This window comes from Syngnathus acus, chromosome 3 (assembly GCF_901709675.1).
Source record: "Syngnathus acus chromosome 3, fSynAcu1.2, whole genome shotgun sequence".
Taxonomy (NCBI): domain Eukaryota; kingdom Metazoa; phylum Chordata; class Actinopteri; order Syngnathiformes; family Syngnathidae; genus Syngnathus; species Syngnathus acus.
Genome location: NC_051089.1, coordinates 16,382,731 through 16,405,240, shown reverse-complemented (window position 1 = coordinate 16,405,240; position 22,510 = coordinate 16,382,731). Strand labels below are relative to the sequence as shown.

Below are 22,510 nucleotides of genomic sequence, written 5' to 3'. Positions count from 1 at the left end.
TTTTTTTCATGCCCTTCAAAATTTTCAAAAATGTTGAGATTTCTTTTAGAATGGTTTAAATGGAAAAAAAACATAGAACAAAAAAAAACCTTGGAAGGTTTGTCGATTTGTCTTTGGTTAAATTCTGAAACGTATGACCAGAGGGGAATTTGAGTTATTTGCAAAGAAAAGACACTTAAATTTTGCTTTGGAACCAAGAGTTGCATATTCAAGACTTGCTGTAGATGGAAACTGAAACAGTGCAAAGGAGATCCTGACAAAGAATTGTAATTTCCTAGTCTAATATTCTGAGTTCCTATTGTAATTTAAGCAAACCTTTGATGAAATACCAGAGTTTAATTACCATCAACAGGGAGGTCAAGTTTATTTGGTAGTTACTTACCAATGACTACATGCATTCACGCTTACGATGCCATGCAGTAAGCAGATGCCCATCTTTTTTCTTGCCACTTTGAATGTGATCCAGGCGTTCATTGAAGCTTGATAATGAATAAATCACGCAAACATAATTGGCTTCTCTATCCACCAACAATTAAAACATGACTTGATGCCCTAAAAGACTCAAATGAAGCAAAAAAAATACCCCTTCAACGTCATAATTCCATAACAGAAGCCAGTTATGTAAAAATCCATGACCGCAGGGGCAAGTGTAGAGCCACTGTGACATTCAAACAACACTACACTATAATAGAAGCAATATAGTTATTCTTTGATAGAACAAACTTTATTTACAAACATTTACATAAACAAAATATAAGGGTGAATCGTCTCCCTACATGTAATGAAATGAATGGACCAGGGTTCCCCACCCCACCCAATTTATGAGCTCATCTGTTGATCATACCCAACTGTATTTCATCATCTACAGTCTATAATATCAAGCTCAAAAAGTAACATTGAATGTCCAAGACCTTTGAGCCCACAGGACACACTGCATTAAAAACTGGCATTTTTATGTAAAAGACATTGCCACGTCGGCTCAGGAGCACCTCAGGAAACCATCATCACTTAAGAATGTACAAATGCAAGTTAAAACTCTGCCATGCAAAGCGAGAGCAATATATTAAACGCTGCTGGCTTCTCGGGGCCCAAGTTCATCTGAAATGGACTGACAAAGCGAAAAAGTGTGGTGTGGTCTAAAGAGTATCTATTTCAATTAGTTTTTTAGATTATTATTTGCGCTAAGTTCAAATGCCAAAATCTGTGATGGTATTGACATCTGCATAGGCCCAATTAATGCATATAAGATTGGTATATACAGGTTTTGGAGCAACATTAGCTTCTATCCGTACATCAAAAAAGAATACCACCTACAAAAATCGACAATTAGTGTCCTCAGTTCCCAAAAGCTTATCGAGTGTTGGTGAAAGGAAAGTTGATATAAACATGCGCACGTGCCAGCAATTTTAGTCTGTTGCAGTCATCAAATTCATAGAGTGAATATTGCCCCTCAAAAAGGTTTATCAGTTTGAACATCAAAAATATTGTCTTTGTAGTGTAGAACTGTAAATTTTCAAATCACTGTATTCTGTTATTGTTCATGTTTATTTTAAAGAGCATTCCAACTTGATTGGAATTGAGGTTTGTAATGTCATGTGTAGAGGGTGAATACACCTGAGTCAGTAAGTGATAGAGATGAAGTTGACTTTTGTCAACATTTTATTCAGGTTATGGACAGTTTGTCCATATTGTGATAATACTACAAGCAAGTTTCTTTTGTAAAACAACAATTGGATATGAAAAGTGCCAGTAACCGAAATGATGCAGTCCAATAGAAAAACAAACAAACAAACGGAACAGAATAGGCTTTACTGGTCATAGAGGGATGTTGACAATAATTCAGGAGGTCTTAGGTGAGGATGTCATGGGCTTGTTGTTCCACTAGCATGGCCATGTTCTTAACATCTCCGCACCAGAAGTCCAAACGTTCTTTCATACCTTTGATCTGAATTGGGGAGTAACATGCGAGTGTGAGGGAAGGAAAATACACCATGGGGCAATGAGCATCTCACCTGCTGCAAGTCCAACACTCTCGGCTGCACCCAGGTCATCTGAACCTTCTTGTCCACCTCATCAATGTTGCCTTTAATGAGGCCAACAGACAGAGCCTTCATCACCAGAAGTTCCACCTGCACAGAAAACAGATTTTTTTAAAAATATTTTTTCCAACCAGAAACATTGTCACATTGACAGAATAAATCCTTTAAAATGGGAAATATGATTTTTTTTTTTTTTATAAATGTGAGAAATGTCATGAAGAAATACTTTTCAATTCTTTGCACACATTCATTTCCTATGAAGTGCTCCACCCATCAAGTGTGAAATTACTCAACCAAGTGTGCTGTAATTCATGATATTTTTGGGGAAAATATAAGCCATCTCATGAAAAAAAAACCATATACATGAAGATATCTAGAATATGATGATTATCCTACAAACCTCATTAACAGGGATTTTGGCACTCTGACCAATTTCTGTGAATGTCAGCTGCCGGTTGTTTGCTGGACGTGTGAAAGTCATCTGCAAATATAAACGAGAAAGGATTAAAGTATAAAGAATTTTCTTGTCAAAATTCGAAGGGTTTTAAAAGTTGAACTGATTTTGTTTGAAGAAAAAAAATATCAAGGGATTTCAGTGCCATTGTCTGCAGGTTTCATTTATCCTCTAGATTTCATAAATTAGAGCTTTTCTTTGGACAGCATTTGAGTGTCTGTGCGCTGTGGCTGAACCAGGTTCTCGCGTGAGTGTGGTCTTTCTGTTTATTTATGTAACTGTTCTCTTGGTGTTCAGGAATTGGCTTCAAAGCACATCAGTGACTAGGTCTCTTTTCTGCAGGTTTCCGTTAGATACAGCGGACTAAATCTGTGATACAGCAAGGTTGTGAATGTAAATAACAGTGGAACCTTTCAGTTCAAGAACTTCATTTGTTCTCTGGCTGTCTGTGAACCGAAGCAAAATTTCCCACCAAAACGAATGAACTCAAACTGGTGTTTATTCTGATGCACTTTCCCACCTATCCAATTGTGCACTTTCACCAGAAGGTACATGCATCTCACCTCCATCACACAGAGCAGCTGGATCTTCTGCATCAGTTTGGCTTCGTGTGCTGCAAGGTCAGGCTAAAATTCAAGACAGATGGGAGAGAAATATTCAGATTGATAATCAGATCGATACCGAAAATTGGGGAACATGAAAGATTTTGACTATATAAAGGTGGGCCGAACAATTTTGAAAACTAATCGAACTGGCTGTTAACATCCGATGCAATGCATTGGGGGGAGGGCGGGGCGGCTCACGGAAGTGTTACTGTCATAATGTCTCTGTCATAACATCGTCGTATATTGGAATTTACACTGCCATCCCCACTTAATCTTTTATACAATATGCAATTCTTTTTTTTTTCCAAGCTCTTTCCAAACAGTTTGAAAATTGCATTCTACTAAATACATTTTAATGTCGATTTGAAGTTGAATATTTCTTCATACCTAATACATAGTATGACAACACATTATGGACAATGATACTACAACATAATTATACATTTAGGAAATTTGATCATTCTGGAAAGAACCAAGGTAGGTTCTTATAGTTATGGGCTCTCTCATGTCTTTGAACAGGTGGATGAATAACAAATGAAACAAACCTGCTGGCCCCATGCAGACTTGAAGCCTTGGAATTTTTCTACATTGCCTCCATTGAATGCATACAGTGTGTCAATGAGCCACTGCTTGTCTGTGTTTCTTAAGGACTCCAGTACAGGGTGCATCAACTGCAAAAACAAGCAGCATACAGTCATTAAGTCTCTGCCCTGATATCGTTAAAGCGACATGTAGTACAGATTTAGAGTGCAACCGACCAGTTCGCCAAAGTTGTACACGCCCTCTCCCAACAGACCAGCAAGTCCCAATGTGAAGGCTCTTTCCTGCTTCTCGGTCTCTGTGAAATCAATACCAATTGTTATTTTGTTATCCACCTTCCAATTTGTATTCCCTTCATGCATTAGCTTACCTGGAAGGTCTTTAATGTCCACGCAACCGAGGTATCTGAGAGCATCCTTGTAATAGGAGGCGTGGTTCCCAATGATGCGATAATATTTGCTCGAGAGGTCATAAAATCTGCCGTGCACCGATGTAACACCTGGCAAATTATTCAACATTTCTTCAACCTCCTCAATTAGTTTCTATAAGAGATAAAAATAACAGACAATAAGATGCAGGCATTTGCAACAGATTAGAGCAGAGGTGTCCAAGCTGTCCTCAAGCGCTGGTGTCCTGCCCATTTTTCATGTCTCCCTGCTGCAACACACCGGATTGACATGATCATGACCAGTATCAACCCTCTTCAAAGCTTGCTGATGGGCTGATCTTTTGAATCCAGTGTCTTGCAGGAGGGGGTGAGGCATGGACGACAGGCAAGGACAGCAGCCCTTGAGGACCGGAACTGAATATACCTGGGTTAGAAGGATATGTAGTGCTTGCAGAATTGAATGTCTACCTCAAACTCATGGCAAGTCATACTGTCAGACTTGAAGATTTGAAATTTTGAAGAAAGGAAGGGGGTGTAAAAAAAAGTGTTTGGCTCTCCCCCACCTTTGTTGCCGGAAGATCATTGATTTCAAGTTTGAGACTGCCAATGGACGTCTTGCAGAGAATGACAGCTTCTTCACTGCTTTTCACCTGGACCAAATGAAATATAACCAGTTTTTACAAATTGTGGTGTTATTCATTTGCAATTGGATCAGCGAACCCACTTTTTCTTTGGTCTTCTCAAGAAAAGTGATGGCAACTTTGGGATCTGGAAACAACTATTTTATTAATCCTTCTTGAAATACAATACGCATCAAATCATTTTGCAGAAAATACTGATTTCTACATCACGCTGGTCTTACCTGTCATCTGTCTGGCAACATATAGAATGATCTCCACGAGTGACAAAGGATTGATTCTGTAAAAGAATAAGATCTATTAACTGGAGATCGAGAGAAATAGACATTTATACACTAACAGTTAAGTGTTATTTTTTGGTAGCCTTTTAGTTGTTTTTCTTGATTCACCTGTGTTCAAAATCACTGATGAAGTTTTCATAGAGCTGCAAAGAAAAAAAAAAAAAAACATGACCATGTAAATGTTAAGTATTATCGTGTGTATAGATAGATAGATAGATAGATAGATAGATAGATGTAGAAATGTTATACAAGTATACAAAACATTTCTCTTGGGATGTGGTAAGATTCCTGTTTCTTAATTTTCCCCAGTTTCATACAAACAGCCATTCATCGCTGTCGCATACTTATTATTATTATTATTTTTTTAACTTATGAAGGAATAACACACACTAATGCATTTAAATGTATATCTACCCAGATGTTATACATCATCATAGCCTTAGTCTTTACATAATGCATAAGATTGTGCAATAAGTCATTGAGTAATACATATATACTAAAAATACAGCATTCTAAGTGAAACACATATATTGGTCAAATGAAATAATTGTAATAAAAATGTGAAGCGCTACGTGTATCACAATGACGGATTTACCTGTATAAGGCCATCTCCGTTTTTGAAACAAGGATCTTTAACGAAGTCTGTCACTCTCAGTGTCAGCTGATGCCACAACCTATCAAATGAACCAACACTAACATTTAGTACACACTCTCAAACACAATGGAAATGAAAGAATGTGAATGTGGTCATGCTGTAATATATTATGAGAATAGCTTGACTTTAGTTAGTTTTCTAATTTGAAACTTCCCTCCAAGAGTAACTACTATATTGTGCAATTCACTATAAGAGACGTCACTGTTAATGGTTTGTATGTACAATGACTATTAGAGACATTTTATTGAGTTGTTCTTTTCGGAGGTGAAGTCGCTGACTATAATGTGATCGTAAATGACTACAGAATTGTGCTAATGCTAGTTCGGCGCATGACTCAGCTAGCAATTCAATCGAATGAGTTTGCTAACGTCTAGCGAGAGCTAACGTTAGTTAGCAGTATTTTATTTTACCTTTTGTTGTGCAAATCTTCCAGTGTGTGCCACTCAGTCGCCAACTCTGGCGTTGAGCTGTTGCTCTGCTGTTGTTTGAGGTACCCGGTAACATCTCTCATGGCGGCAACACAGTGATATTAAACTCAACTCGTTCTGAATGATTTCGGGCTAGCGTCAAATAGCTTGTAGTGTAGTTGGTCTGCTGGACTTGACGCAATGAATTATGGGAAGGAATTCTGCCGTCAGGTCGACCTCAGTTTGTCGCTACTGTATTTAAAAAAATATCTACATAAGGGAAGTAAAGCGATTTTTACAAGATTATTGGAGTTACTGTAATACTATATATTTATGACGGTATTTATTCTGCGTCACGCAATAACAGTACGGACCTTCACCGACAGGTTTAGGAATTTCATGTCGCTCGACGAGTTGACATGTATTGGACCTAATCCTCTTCCGTAGCCATATACCATGGAGGTTTAGTGCTGTTTTTCTTGTTGTTTATTATATCGTATATGAGTGTGATGGCTTATATGAGCTCTAAATGTTTCTTGTATCGACGTTGGTTGTCAAGATTAAGCGGAACTGTCCCTGCTAGCGGTCAGTGAACAAACAGCTGCAATGGAGAATTCCTACAGTGTAAACTTTACGGTGCAGTGTACTGAAGAGCAAATGTCATGTTTTATAGACCGTGGTCAAAGAAGTTTGTGTCCGTGTCAAGATGAAAGACGTTTTTCCAAGTGGGTCAGGTATCACAACATACTGACAGACTCAAACATGGAATGCCGACTTGTTTTCCTATAACCTAACATTCTTAAAGTAGAATTCCCAATTTCACTCAAAGACCACCAGGGATGGGACATTGTGATTTTCTAGGAATGTTGTAGTGATTATTTTAACATGTAAACACTTGTCGATATTTATAGGGATAAAGTGTTGTACATGTATAATCTAGCTCTTGTTAGATTATTTTTGATAATTATTGAGAAAAATCACAAACATGGTGTCTTCCCATAGATGACTATAATTATTGCTAATAATCAAAAGCAATTGAGTAAGTTAGTTATTTCAAATGTGTGTATCAAACTAGTAGACTAGCAACCCTTTGCGTTAATCAGTTCGCAAGCAGAAGCTCTCTTTTTCAAAAAGGTTGGTGACCCCATATGCTACGACAGTAGCTGCCATATTGTTATTGGAGAGAACATTAGAATTTATGCCGTGAATGTTCCTATTGTTTCAGAGTAAATTTGTAGTCGTGTAAATTACATGTCATGCAGTCTTCAGAAGTTGATTTGTAATAAGTGCACATTTTTTTGCATTTTTTTCTCAAATCAAGTGACCACTTGGGCTTGGATGATTCAGTTGTTTTGAGGTATAATTATTACACAGTAACTTTTGACATCTGGCCTTTTCAGAGAATTTTGTTCGAAAGTAGAGATAGATTTGTACATTCCAGTTTCGGATCTTCAAGGTGCTTTTCGGGTGCAGCGGCGGCCTATTCAGCCCAAGGACGTACCGTCGGCTAGAGCTACACTAGTGAACTGGCAAACTCTTGATTTTGATCTTCCCGTTACCAATATGGCAGCCCACACGCCTTTTATGAAGAGGTTCAATTAACCTCTACATTTCCCCAGACAAACAAACTCTCCTTGGTGGAATGCAACTAAGGGACTTTTCTCCCGGGGTGGTGGAGCATCTGCAGAGCAGCAGACCTTGAAAGACATCACTAAGAACATGCTGGAGCAGAAGTACAAGAGAGTGGTGGTGATGGCAGGGGCAGGGATTAGCACTCCTAGTGGCATCCCTGATTTCAGGTCAAATTGTTCTCCATGGTGTCTTATCCCCATGTTTTTTTTTTTACGCATCCCTGATTTCAGGTCAAATTGTTCTCCATGGTGTCTTATCCCCATGTTTGTTTGTTTTTACACATTAAAACATTTATTCCGGGATCTTTAATGAGTTGTCATTTCCTCTGCAGGTCCCCCGGAAGCGGTCTCTATGACAACCTGCAGCAGTATAACCTGCCTTATGCTGAAGCTATTTTTGAATTGGCCTTTTTTCATCACAATCCTGAACCATTTTTTGCCCTAGCCAAAGAGTTGTATCCAGGAAATTACCAGCCTAATCTTACACACTATTTTGTGCGTCTGCTTCACGAGAAGAGTCTACTTCTCAGAATGTACACACAGAATATTGATGGCCTGGAAAGATGTACGTATGTATTCATTTTTCTACATAATTTGTTGTATTTGACATATTTCTTTTGTAAAGAAGTGATTATTTTACATTTAGCTGCATTCCCCTACAGTAGCCGGGATCCCCTCTGAGATGCTCGTTGAGGCCCACGGTACGTTTGCCACAGCCACATGTACTGTTTGCCGAAGAAAATATGAGGGAGAGGACCTACGCGTGAGTTATAAATCAGAATATTTTTATTTCAGTCAATTTCTTAAATTACTCTACAAAAAAAAATGTTAATGGAGTTCCTTGTCACTAGCCAGACTTGATGAGTGGAGTGATTCCTAAATGCCCGACCTGTAAGGGTGTTGTAAAGCCGGACATAATATTCTTTGGAGAGGAGCTGCCACATCATTTCTTCAAGTACCTGACAGACTTTCCCCTCACAGATCTCCTGATCATCATGGGCACCTCACTGGAGGTGAGCTCCATTTTCCAACTGATTTAACAAACAGTCCTGTGAAAGTGAATGGTTTGTTTTTCGCCTGATTGTGATTCAGGACTAAAAAAAAACCAAACAAATCTTGTACTTTTCCGGGTCTTAAATTTTGGTCAGTTAAGTCCATCCATATAAAATGAATAAATGATATAAAACAGTGTCTGAAAAAAAGGAGATGCATCTTTAGCTGGAATAACTTTATGTAATGTAAAACTCGGGACTGGGGTGATATATTGTTATCGTATCGAAATCAAGATCTGAACATTCACAATATTATATTAGGTTGATATAAGTCACATGACCATGCCATGCTTGTGTTGCATGTGATGCTCAGTTCACTCAACCACTTTCCTCCTTTTAAGTTTGGCATTGATTGGTAGTTAAAGTCAGCCATTGACAATTTTTTTGTGGAGGAATGCTGCGAGTGACGCGCAGCCACAGCCAGACAGCACACACACGAGAAATCCATTTCCATGGTAATGAGACTTGCGCGCATGGTTTCGAGAGACAGGCCATATGCTGTCAAGTACCCGTATTGGCCCGAATATAAGACGGTGTTTTTTGCATTGAAATAAGACTGAAAAAGTAGGTGTCGTCTTACATTCGGGGTCTAGACATTATGCCCATTCACAACGCTAGATGGTGCCAGATATCTTTAAAGCGAATGCTGAACTTAACTCCCCAGGCCAAAGCAAACCCCTGTCACGAAGAATAAAAATAGCAGTAGCAGTTTGCATTATTTTATTGCAATATTTTTCCTTATTCAGATTTGTTTCAAGACTACGGTTACAGTTAGACTTCACTTTGATGGTTAATGCAGTTATTGCAATTAAGTTGTTTTATCACAGTAGATTGGTTTATTTACATTTCAAAAACCAGAAGCCATTCATTTACAAATGTGATTGCACTTTAGTTTACATATTTAAAGGTTCAGATATTAAGATATGATTGACAGTTTTTGCATGATTTGAATGAGGCAAAATAACATGCTTTTTCTCTCGAATATATTGTTATAATCATCTGTTTCAGATGTACTGTAATTATTTTCTGTGTAAAAATTAAATGTTGTGTTCAAAAAGTATTTTTCAAACGTGAGTCTTGAAAAAGAGGGAGTCGTCTTATAATCAGGGTCGTCTTATAGTCGGGCCAATACGGTATATACTATGTTCCACATTATTGTGTTTTAGTATATTATGTGACCGTATTTTTAATTTACCAGTGGATAATAAAGCAGATCTTTTTCTACAAATGTACGAGCAGACTACGCCTCGCCGTTCAATTAAATTAAATGAGTGATCCTCGACTTTCAGTGTATCCACCACTCCGTCATTATTAACACCCACGTTCTATTTCTGTCGCAATGCGTGTCTTCCTTGGCTGCCACTATCTTTTAGTTGATTTAAAAAATAAAGTCATACAGTGCAACATATTGTATGGGGAGCTTCAAAACGCAATCCAGACTGCCATAGTTGAGAGTCTACATAACATCACAATGTAAGCATACACATCTTCTTGTGCAGTGTGAGTGGTTAACTTTTTTTTTTTTTCCCCAACACATCTATCCATGTTCTGGACTGCTCATCCTTGCATTAAATTGCATAGATAAATTGGTACAGACCAACATAGTGGTGCAGTTAACACAAGCATGCACTGTTGTATTGCTTAGGATGCAATACTGCCTTTTTTTTTTATAATCGGAAAAAAGAGGCCCTTTCTGGTCAACGTTTCTAAAAAATACCTAGGTGTCTTTTTATTCAACCGATTGACGCCTCACCAGAAACAGCTCCCAGATTGATCCTTTATTTAATTACAGCACTACCTTTCATAGATTAGTAATGAAAACTGAGCAATATTAAGTTTGGGTGAAGTCTTAATGCCTCATACTGTTGTTCATTTTCCTCCCTAAAGGTGGAGCCCTTTGCCAGTCTAGCTGGAGCTGTTCGAGGCTCTGTTCCTCGGCTGCTCATCAACAGGGACTTAGTGGGTCCATTTGCAATGAGGAACACTCGACCCTGTGATGTTGTACTGCTGGGCGATGTAGTGAACGGTGTCCAAACATTTGTCCATGCCCTCGGTTGGACTCGGGAGCTGGATGCTCTGATGGCAGCGGCTGCTAAGAAAGTGAGTTCCCATTCGGCTGGCAACTGAAAATAATCTCCACAAGGGACAAAAGATTGGTCGTGTCAGAAAATAAGATTAATGGATTGGAAGCCCGACTAACTGGCTAATGCACTCATGTTATATATTGTTTTTATCTACAGAATGCAACAATGACAAATGAAGAATAATGAGAAATAGAACATTCAGAGGATGAACATTTCTCCAGAAGATCACATGGACCAATTAAAACTGATTTCATGTAAATGTAGGCACCAATAATAATGGCCTCTTTTTTTTCTGTTTATTAAAATAGGATTGCTCTGCTACGAATTAATTGCACCTCAGAGCTACTCACAGCACTGGATCTGTTTAGTGAACAGCTGGAATTGACTTTTGATAAACTACCCATTGTTACTGACTGTCAAACATCATTACATATAATAAAAATCAAATCAGTAGGGACTTTTAACCTGTAAAGAATATTTTTAACTTCGGCACATGGTTGTGGTTAGAAGTACAAACAGTACACTCATGATAACACAGACTTTATTGTAACTCAAAGGAATAATATAATTAAGTGTCATAGCATCCAGATTTGAGACCAAGATAATGTGTTTCTTTATTTGGAAAAACTGTAGGTATATATAAAGTAGATTACCACTTCTGGATCTAAAATTATACACATTATAGTTTGGGATATCAAAGAAAGATGTTAACCTATCAGTAACTTTTGGAAAATGGTAAATCTGAGAATTCATGAATGATCAGAGACAATCATTTACAAAATGAATGAATCATGATGAATCATAATTTTTGGACAGTGTAAATGTTAAAAGCAAGACCTGAAAAATTATCATTCAATTGCGCAGTGTGTATAAACCATCCATCCATCCATTTTCTATCCCGCTTGTTCCCACGGGGGTCGCGGGCGTGCTGGAGCCTATCCCAGCAGTCATCGGGCAGTAGGCGGGGGACACCCTGAACCGGTTGCCAGCCGATCGCAGGGCACACAGAGATGAACAACCATCCGCACTCTCACTCACACCTAGGACAATTTGGAGTGCTCAATTGGCCTACCAAGCATGTTTTTGGGATGTGGGAGGAAACCGGAGTGCTCGGAGAAAACCCACGCAGGTACGGGGAGAACATGCTAACTCTGGCTGGAGGTGGAATCGAACCGGCACCCTCCTAACTGTGAGGCGGATGTGCTAACCAGTGTTCCACCGAGCCGCCTGTGTATAAACCATAAAAGTGCAAATATCAATGTCATCTGATTTTCTGAAAACAAATTTAAAGCTGATTTGGTGTCAAAATACCCTGTGTAACGCCATCTTGCCCATTTTAAACATTTAACAGTCAAACATAGTACCCACTCTGCAGTATGAATGCTGCTGGAAAACTGAATTTCCTCCCTGGGATCAGTAAAATATCTATCTAATCTATCTATCTATCTTTTTTTTTTATCAGTTTCCTGGTCTCTTTTGCTATAAAAATCTTGTATGACGTTGCCGAGTATTGCCATTATTTAGATAAGGGGCGCTCCTAACTCTGCCTGGTTCACATGCATTCAATAACCCCTTGAAAAGTGTAATTCTGACAATATTCCGTTCATGCAAGGCCATTTAAACAACCGCAAAAACCTGAATAAGCTCATATTTGGGTTTTTAAAAGTCTGAATATGACCTCTGGGTTATTCCTTTTACGAGTAAAATATTTTGTCACATAAATATGCATCAGAATATCTCCAGTGAAATGAAAATGTTTTGTGGTCTATTAGCAAGGAATTTGGATCTTTTGACTCGACAAGCAACTTGTCTGCGCGCAATCCACCATGAATACACAAGCAGAAATAAACAAACATTGCAAAACTCACTTGCAGCACAGTACCACACTTCTGCAGCAAGGAGGAAACCGACTACAGTACTTTATTACTGTGGTGAAAGATGTGGCTATAATTGACAATAATAAGTAAGAAGCAAAAGTGACATCTATTTGGATAAAAAAGTTTCAGATATTGGAATTTTGACCTTAACTCGAATATTAACGGAATACAGATGTGGATTTTTTTTTTTTAAGTGCACGCCTACAAGCTAATTATTTTGATATAGGTTCTGCAACCAGAAACTACTACATAAAATTGTCCGTTCGTTGCTCTTTTCTGGCCTTTTTTGTTTTTTTACTTAAAATCATCATTGTTGCGGATTATCAATCCACAGCAAATATTTTAAAACATTTAAGAAACCAATTAAGTATTTTGTGTCAGGGGATCCAATAGAAAAACAAAGGCAAGGTAAGTCAGTCAGTCTCTCTATATTGTGCATTTACACAAGAGTAATGTGCTTCATATAATTAACATGTAAAAACATTTATAAACAAAAGAGTCAAAAACTTTTAAAGCAAAGTAAACAAATACAAATGTACATTACCGAAATTACTAAAAGAATATACAGTGCAAGAACAAGATTTTAAACAAAAATATTTAAAAAATGCTTTAAGACCTTAATCATAAGTATGCAGGGGTGAGGGCAGTTTTTGACCTGGATTTTCCCTTAATCAAGCATGTTTCCTTTTTCAAAAACTTGATCCTAATATCCAAAGCATTTCTGTATACTGACAGCAATGTCCCTACGTCAAGTTGCAATCAACAACAATCTTGAGAGGAAAAACATGTCTTGAGAAGACACATTTGAGCATTTGAGGACATTTTAGGCTTGAATCCATCTTTCCTGGCAGATGTCGTTTTTCGTAGTTGATCCTCAGAAGATAACAAGCTCGGTAAAACAAGCTACCAAACGGTATGCCTGTGATTTGTGACTTTCTAAAACTGATTGTGCTCAAAGGAAAAACATTTTTACCAACTGACAGTCGAGGTACAACAAATTGATGTAGCTAGTTTATGACCACTGCACTAATGCATCTAAACCAGTGGTCCCCAACCTTTTTTGCACCACGGACCGGTTACGTGTCAGAAATATTTTCGCGGACCGGCCTTTATATAAATAAATATATTTATATATTTATTATTTAAATATTTATATATATAAATAGGATGAAATAAAATGATACGACTGGCATAAAAACAAATATAAACCACATAAAAATAAAACGTTGAATTAGTGGGAGCACCGAGCTCTTTTCTCAGAAATGAGCCGTTCCCATCTAGGCGTAATCGGAGACAATGACACCCGAAGTGGTTAAGGTCTGTCTTTAAATGCAGGATGCTTGGTCTCCATGTGCCGAAGCAGGTTTGAAGGCTTCATTGCCTCGTTAGCTAGCCTTTCGCCACATATAAATTGGCGCGTCAGAGTCACCTGTGGCGATAAATCCATATTTTAAGTAGGACTCCAGAAATGTTCTTTTAAATGCAGCTCTCCTTTTCTTAGAAGTCGTAGCCTCTTCTTCTTCAGTGTCCTCATTGGACGTTTTTCCCTTTCCGAAGAAGCTTTCCAAACTTCTCTGTTTCTTGCTCATTTTTGCTTGCCTCGCGGGCTTGACTGTGGTGACATGTCACGTGACCGAGACGAGCGCCCTGTGTCAAGAGTCCTTATTTTTCAGATGCACCGACAGATGTAATTGGGAGAGATTCACCAAATTTTTTATATTTTTCAAAATAAATTCTTACTCATTTTTGCTAGCTTTGCGGGCTCGACTGGGGAAACATGTCACGTGACCGGGACGAGCGTCTTAACCTGAATGAATTGCTCGTCAATGAAAAAAATAAATAAATAAATATATATATTTATTTATTTATTTTTTTCTGTGCGGCTTGGCGGCCCGGTACCAAGTGACCCACGGACCGGTACCGGTCCGCGGCCCGGTGGTTGGGGACCACTGATCTAAACCATCCACACCTTGACTTGACCTGTTGCCGGACTATTACAGTGCAAACAATCATAGTGTTAATCAGACCGATCATGTGTAGCAGCACTTTCTGAAGCATTTCTTAAAATAATTCTTGAACTCCGTATTAAAGATGGTATAGATTATAGGATTGAGGGCACTGTTGACATAACCCAGCCAGGTCACCGTGCTTGTTAGTCCAGGAGAGATCTCACACCACACGCACACAGCTCGAGTGATATGGACCACAAAGAATGGAGTCCAGCAGAAGAGGAAGCAGCCTGCATGAATGTATGAAAGCAGTATTATTAAAACTCATTTATCATGGACTTGACAAATGATCAACTGTTTCTCACAGAAATGCATGAATGGTAGATATCTCATTCACCCTGGAGAAGTACTACGTCATAGAAAAAATATATAATTGCATATATAACATCTTGCCAAGCTATACTGACCAATATCAGTGCAATTCCATCTACAGTAATCCCTCTTTTATCGCGGATAATTGGTTCCAAATACCACCCGCGATAAGTGAAATCCGCAAAGTACGGTCACCAACAAGAAGTACTGGGCAGGCTAACGAGTTCGCGGAAAGATGCTCATTCGCGATCATGCTAACACGCGAAAACGGACTTCTAAAGGAATGTAAACGAACATTTGGAGCAATACTACTTTGTCCTAAAGGTTAGACACGTTTCCTCAATATAGAAGTTTTATTTTGACTTTTAAATGTTTTTTTAATTTGGAAAAAAAATCCGCGATGTAGTGAAGCCGCGATAAAAGAAAAGCGAAGTAGCGAGGGATCACTGTATTTGGTCCTGTTAGGACATAAATGACTGCAAACAGATGAAAAAAAAATAGTATACCGATGCAGGTGACTTAAAATGGAAAATTACTTTTTATTTTACAGAAAGGGTTGGATTTTACACACATTTGCAAACATCTATTCAAAGGCATTTAACAGCACAGTAAAGAAATGAGTAGCTTTGTAAAATTACCAACAATGAAAATTGATTTTAAATGAATAAAAGACCTTGATCAAAAGTATTTGGGAAAAGTGTAAATGACACTCGGGGCTGACTTTGCTTTTGTTGGCATCTTATTCCACTTGTGTGCAGTATAACAGGTAAATGCCACTCCACCATGTTTGCTTGGAAACCTCGATAAGAGCTGGTTTCCTGCCTTAGACAGATCCAACCCTTAAATGAGTTGACTTTACCATGGCAAGGAACATGCTGCTAAAAATATCTAGAATTCTTCATTGTTGGGGTATTCTGGCATGCCCTCAACGTGTTAAGACATACAGCAACATGTGGATATTAAATGAGTCATTATTTGTTTTCCTTTTTTGGGTGAATGTAGTCCTCTTTGTTCACAATCCCAGAAACAATATTTTGGTATAATTTCAAAATGGTTAGGCCTGAGGCATCAATGTTCAAGACTCTTGATGAAGGTGTTTGTTTCGTGCTGGGGAATATAATTAATTCGATACAAGCTGTTAGTTGTGCTCCTCAATGGATTAGCTCACTGAAGTAATCAATTACTCCGTTATCTTCTTTGAAACTTTGGTTCACTTATGATGGAGTTGCAGATTTTGGCCTTTTGTGAGTATGATCTTATCATTGAGTATGGTTTCAGTGCCTTGAAAAAGTTCTTCACCTTTTGTCATCTTACCACCACAAACTTATTTTTTACAACCACCTTTTTGTATTAAGATTTTGCGAACACAACTTTGAAGTTGTAACGATAACCGCCAGCACGAGCGCCATAGTATTTCTCAAAGATGTCAAAAACAGGCTTTCTTTTGCAAGAAATTGCGATTTGATTTAAAAAATAAGCCCATTTCTAAGTGACCCCAAACTTTTGAACGGTAGCGTATGCTATATCAAAAAAATGGAGAAAAAAAAGTGGAAATAAAGAAACTCACCGACAACAACAGGCAACACCCTCATGGCTTTCCTCTCCCTGCTGTTGATCTTGGCTCCTTTCTGTCTGTGCTGTTCTTGGCTGTAGGTCACTGTGGCTATGGAGTTTGCTTCATACTGACGGGGATAAGGAATCTCTTGCTTGAAGTAGTCATCCATATAGTCAAGCCTCGACGGATCAGCTTGGCCTCTTTCAATCATCTTAGGTAGAGGAGTCAACAAAGGTCCGGTGATGGCGCTCGCCAGCGGGGGGAGGGCGGTGGCGATGACCGCATGCTGCAGCTTCCTACACGCGTCAATGCTGCTGCGCAGTTTGGCCTTACGAGCCACTTCCCAGTGGCGTAGGCTGCGAAAGACACCAAAGTATAGCAGGACCATGATGGGGCATGGAATAAAGAAGGAGCAGATGGAGGAATAAACAACATAGTTATTGTCCTCCAGTTTACATGTGCTGGGGTCACGGTTTGGTACATTGTTGATTCCAAAGATAACAGGTGAGGCCACAGCTAGGGCGAGCAGCCAGGTGCCTGACAGCAGGATGAGTTGACGATGGTCCACGTGCTTGCGGTTATAATTTAGAGGAATGGCAACAGCAATGAACCTGGAAAACAAAAGAACACATTGCAACTGATAATATTATGCAGTCCAGGGTGTAAAGTTAGGGAGAGAAAGACTCCAGGTCACCTGTGACTCACTGGATGGGTTGGGTGGATGGATGGGTTGGATGGATGGATGGATGGATGGATGGATGGATGGATGGATGGATGGATGGATGGATGGATGGATGGATGGATGGATGGATGGATGGATGGATGGATGGATGGATGGATGGATAAATGGATGATGGGTGGATGGATGGATGGATTAGATTAGATTAGAACAGCGGTATGGATGAGCATGGTGTTTTCTTCTCCATGAACCATTCCAGAATTAATCAAGGAAATAACAGATGTGAAGGAAAGCCCCAATAAAAAAGAAAACTCCACCGATGGGTGACTTTGCATGACCTAATGGGACTAAAATTAGTCACCATCATACAACTTGCTGTAAAATATCTGTATTGCTATCTTACTGTTGCTTAAGATACGTTGTACAGCCAGGAAAGACAAATGTGACTTTTCTCTGCCATTGGACCTCCATCATACAATTTTTTCATGTAGCTCTTGTATCGGATCTCATCAGACACTGTAAATGTATCGATTGAAGTGGTTGGTGAATGTATTTCAGTGTGACTCTAGAGAGGAGGGAGAGTATTACCTGTCCACACTGATGGCACAGAGGTTGAAGATGGATGCAGTGCACAGCATCACATCCATGGTCATCAGGCCATCACATACAAACATATTCAAAGACCAGACTCCACCCTGGAACTACACACACACACACACACACACACACGCACACATAGCTGCTCAAAATCTGAATCTGAACAGCCGCACAAACAAAATCTATAATCCTCTTTGCTCTTGCATCACTACCACCCTCCTTAAGGAAACATTGTTCCTGTAAAACACACCTTTCTGCATACCTTCTTCTGCCATTGCTGGACATTATAATAATACTTTATTGTTTAAGATGGTAGATGAATGCTGACAGCCCACAAGATTTGAACTCACTACACCTTTTTTGTTTGTTTGTTTGTTTGTCTGATTCAAATTATTTTGCCCAGTGCTGGTGAAGTGCACAACAAGAACACAGTGGCAGCCAATTAAAGAAGGTCTCACTTGTCGTCTCTGAGTCATATTCATACTTTTGCACAAAGGTTAGTTTTAACACTTAATGAGAGCTGTGATCGCATAGCCTTTAAACTTCTGATTAAGTATGAGTCATACTTGTAGTGTTGTGAATTCAAATAAGACCATCACTAATTGTGGTTTCATTAACTGTCAATAAATTAACGTCATATAAATGCTAATAATTGTCAGGTAAATGTAGCTTGCATGAAAGCTTTGGAGTGTGGTGCCAAATTGAGTTTTACCTCTGCGTAAACGAAGAGTGGCAGAACCAGAACCGCCAACAGCAGGTCTGCAAACGCCAAACTGACGATGAAATAGTTGGTTGTCGTTTTTAAAGCTTTCTCCGAGTAAACACTCAGGCACACGAGCACGTTGCCGAAGATGACGACCACGATCAATAAGATCCCGAAAACTAGAGCCGGAAAGCTGTGGACCACCGGAACCACCAGCTGCGTAAGGTTACCAAAATCCGAGCAGTTGTCCAACATGGTGTTGACCGCATATGAAGAACGAGCTTCTCAGATGTAGTTTTCATTTAGAAGTCGGATCCAGTTGCCATATATAAGGGAAATTCTACTGCGCTAATGAAGCGATCCGGACTGAGTCGGAGAGCTCTGCGCGTAGAAGATGCAAACTCACGTCTGAACAGAACCAGAACGCTGCTTAGGCATCGGTTTGATCAAGACTCTGAGAAAAGTGACGTCACGGTTTGGGTTCCCCCACAGTGTCTTGTGACTTTTGGGAGTATTTTTAGGAATAAATAATCTCATTTGCTGTTAGTCCAGTCATCGTGTTGGTCTTCACGTGGTTCCTGGAGGGGGAAACACATTTAAAATTGGCAGCAGACAGTATTTATGAAAATAAAGAGGATATCCAGGATAACGAATATGGATCAAAATCATGAAAATGAAATATAATGAAAGGAAAATTGCTCAAGGCGCACAGTGTGACCCTGAACATGATAGTATAGAATAATACAAAACGGATGCAAAGTATTACGACCAATAGTTCCGTATTTGTTAAGCATGAATTCTACCTCTAATGTTGGTGGATCTTTCGGCTCACTGCACATGATGCAGGTGTAAATGAAAGTGTCAGTAATTTCTTCCTAACTAAATTGCCATGTGGGAGAATAATAAATCCTTCATATCCGAGCACCATCTGTTGGAGCAGATAAAAGTCTTTCACACGACGCATATAAAAATGATATTTCATTTTGATTAAGGTTCACATTCGCAAAACACTCCTTTCCTACAACTTTTCATCAAAGTCAGCATATTAGAAGCTCCAGCTCCTCAAAGGAAAATAGGTGAAAACAAAATAGCATTTCACTTCACCTGCAGTTCTGAGGTCGTGGTTGGAATCTGGACTGGGTTCCCTTCTGAGTGGAGTTTGCATGTTCTCGCCATGCAAATGTGCATATTTGGTTTATTGGTTTCTCTGTGTTGATGTGAGCGTGTTTAGTTTGTCTACACGTCCCTTGGAATGGAATTGACTGGTGACCAGCTCAGGGTTGAGCCTGCTTCTGACCCAAAGTGGGGATGTATCTAACAGCTGCTATTTTGTACTGTTAAAATTTGTTTTTAAAGTATTCTATAATGTAATTACTATCCATCTAGTATTATGCTGTGTGTTGTACATACGTATTTTTATGTGCACTCTGTTTCATTTCAGCCTGATAGACTCGAGGAACCTCCTCCTCTTAAACCTGCTTAATCTGCTATCAGTTCAGCCATAACTCAGTACGACCCACCTGACAACATACAGTCCAACTTGTTGCTTACACTGTATATCGTTATGCATGCTGAGGCAGGGCTTCGGACTAACATTTTTTTACTAGGAGCACAGTAGCCCCTAATTTAAAATTTTAGAAAAATTTAGGCGTGCACACAGTCCATGCAAAGTAAATATTCACATTCTGCCGCATTCTCAGAAACGACGGTGTTGTCAGTTCACATTTTTGTGCAAGTTGCAATTCAACATAAACCACAAGAAGTATAAGTTACAGCTTAAACACTAAAGAGGGTTAATGGATGTCTGGCTATCTGTACGTATGCGCTCTGCGACTACCTAGGTCTCTCTGGTTTACTTGGGAGAAAGAAGGCATTGATCATCCATCCATCCATCCATTTTGTATACCGCTTTGTCCCCTCGGCGGTAGCGGCCATGCTGGACCCTATCCCAGCTGTCGTCGGGCAGTAGGCGGGGGACACCCTGACACTCGCACTCACACTCACACCTAGAGGCAATTTGGAGTGCTCAATCGGCCTATCAAGCATTTTTGGGATGTGGGAGGAAACCCACGCAGGCACGGGGAGAACATGCAAACTACTTACAGCGAGGGCCGGAGGTGAAATCGAACCAGCACCCTCTGAACTGTGAGGCAGATGTGCTAACCAGTGCCCCACCGTGCCGCCTGCATTGATCACCTCTTGGCTAAACGTTGTCTGTAAGACTTACGATATTTAAGCACGTTTTGGGTGGCGGCCCTGTCACAGGCGATCTTTTCCCCATATATTGTTTTAAGAGGTGGTTCACTGGGCTGAACATTGGCACCTATATGATAAGTCTATATGTAAAAATTATGTCAGCACTAAAATTGAAGCCACTATAATCTGTTGTTATTTAAGGGCTTTTTTGGGATGAGATTTACGCCGAACTGTCATAACCACTTCTGGAGCACGATTCCTTTTTTTTTTTTTTTTTTTCCCATCTCAGCCTGTTTACATCACCAGAGGCAAGCAGACAAGCATTGTTATTGCGTTTTGTTTCCTGTCTTGGTTTGTCACCTTGTGTTGTCACCTAGTGTTTGAAATGGTGATTAATTGCCTCCAAAATTCATATGCAGATTCCTACCCTTGTTCACTTCAATCTTTGAAAATATGAAAGACGGCTTCTTACTAGCCAGACATGGAACTGTGTCACAGATGTTTTTTTGTTTTTTTTAATACAATGCATGTTTATTGTGGTTAATATTTTTTTTTTTGTTAATATATGTTTTCGTTACAATATAATTTTGGTTACTATAAATGCTCATTCATTTATGTGTTTTTTTTCATTATTATACTGCATGTTTTTCCATTTACAGTTCAGTATTTTACTGCATAAAATCAAGATACACTGACAAAAAAAAGAAAGGCTGTGAAAGGTGAACCGGGTAATAGCAAGGGAACACCGTACAGCCTTTTTTGTCTTGTAAATACGACTTGTGATCCAGTCCAAATTCACTTTCTTTACCATCTAAACTGTTCATGTTTCTTAGAGACTCCAGGTGTAAGACAAACTCACCCGGATTGGTTGGCGGTTAATTACTGGTAATATAAATAAAGACAACTAACAGTTGACCCTCACATTGTAGACGGAACCTTGCCTGGGTCAAGTCATTTGGATAAACCACGACATTGTCGGTGATGGCAATCCAAAGTAATTTGACATTTCTTTAAGGTTTTATTGTTAATTATAATTCCAGTAAAAGTTAAATCAATTCAAACTCAGAATCATCTTACAGAGAATGGAACAAAAGCCTCTCTATTAGAATTCCTGCAACTTGACCACAATTTTTAGAAGTCAGTTTGTCCCATTGACAGCAGTGGATTAGATGCCCTGCAGGAAGTCATACTGACACAAAAAGCCATTTGTAGAGCACCCAACTGCCACATATCCTGGAGTTTATTGTAATGCTTCATTCTACTGGAAAATATGACTTTTATGACTTCTTTTGAAAAATTAATATGATGGGAGTGTGGTTGATTAATAACTGGGAGATGCAGCATATGCCTAATTACCGAGGGAGGACATCGAGGATAGGATTGGAGATATTGTGTAATTTAATAAATCCAACAAATACCTCTGACCGGCGTAAACAAAGATTCAATTCATTTACACAATCTTCACAGGAAAAGGTCATCTTTATGGTCAAATTGAGGAACAAAAACCTTTTGCAAATGAGGACTTGCTGATGATTTTGGGAAATTAGTGCTTTTGTCACTCCCATTTTTTTCTTGCTGCTTTTTTGTTTTTCTTTTTTACCCAGATTCCCCAGAGGGGAATTGTTGTCACTTTGTTTTTTCCTGTTGTTCATGCCATCTGATAAATTCAGATTAGGGTGTACTATCTTCCAAAAACACGCTCGTGACCCTCATGAGGATAACATTTCCACAGTTATCTTACCCCACTGATTCTGGACCTTCAATTCCTGTGTAATAGATGGACATTTAAGAAATGAACACAGTCATCA

The 22,510-nt window shown here is 39.1% G+C and overlaps 3 protein-coding genes across 8 annotated transcripts; 1 reads left to right on the top strand and 2 right to left on the bottom strand.

Annotated features, from left to right (window-relative positions):
- Positions 1–1,627: 1,627 nt before the first annotated feature.
- Positions 1,628–6,195, bottom strand: psmd13 (proteasome 26S subunit, non-ATPase 13). Its single transcript, XM_037247420.1, has 13 exons — positions 6,011–6,195; positions 5,541–5,619; positions 5,054–5,088; positions 4,889–4,944; positions 4,751–4,794; positions 4,590–4,676; positions 4,009–4,180; positions 3,857–3,936; positions 3,644–3,769; positions 3,057–3,119; positions 2,440–2,520; positions 2,013–2,129; positions 1,628–1,945 (listed from the first exon to the last, which is right to left on the bottom strand). The coding sequence occupies exons 1-13, from the start codon at positions 6,109–6,111 to the stop codon at positions 1,850–1,852; spliced, it is 1,137 nt and encodes a 378-aa protein (XP_037103315.1). The 5' UTR covers positions 6,112–6,195; the 3' UTR covers positions 1,628–1,849.
- A 1-nt stretch (position 6,196) lies between these two features.
- sirt3 (sirtuin 3) lies at positions 6,197–11,368 on the top strand. 6 transcript variants are annotated; one of them, XM_037247422.1, is made up of 8 exons: positions 6,197–6,290; positions 6,681–6,741; positions 7,627–7,806; positions 7,971–8,203; positions 8,301–8,401; positions 8,490–8,651; positions 10,578–10,790; positions 10,931–11,238. In XM_037247422.1, exons 1-8 carry the CDS (start codon positions 6,209–6,211, stop codon positions 10,955–10,957), a joined length of 1,059 nt encoding a protein of 352 aa, XP_037103317.1. In that variant the 5' UTR covers positions 6,197–6,208; the 3' UTR covers positions 10,958–11,238. The 6 variants fall into 6 exon arrangements, with proteins under 6 accessions (XP_037103317.1, XP_037103319.1, XP_037103318.1 ...); XM_037247423.1 differs by having other exon boundaries at positions 6,227–6,592; positions 6,681–6,732; XM_037247421.1 differs by having other exon boundaries at positions 6,227–6,592.
- Positions 11,369–12,932: 1,564 nt separating this feature from the next.
- drd4b (dopamine receptor D4b) lies at positions 12,933–18,948 on the bottom strand. Its single transcript, XM_037247419.1, has 5 exons — positions 18,516–18,948; positions 17,795–17,907; positions 16,540–17,138; positions 14,599–14,890; positions 12,933–13,672 (listed from the first exon to the last, which is right to left on the bottom strand). Exons 1-4 carry the CDS (start codon positions 18,759–18,761, stop codon positions 14,682–14,684), a joined length of 1,167 nt encoding a protein of 388 aa, XP_037103314.1. The 5' UTR covers positions 18,762–18,948; the 3' UTR covers positions 12,933–13,672; positions 14,599–14,681.
- Between the last annotated feature and the right edge of the window lie 3,562 nt (positions 18,949–22,510).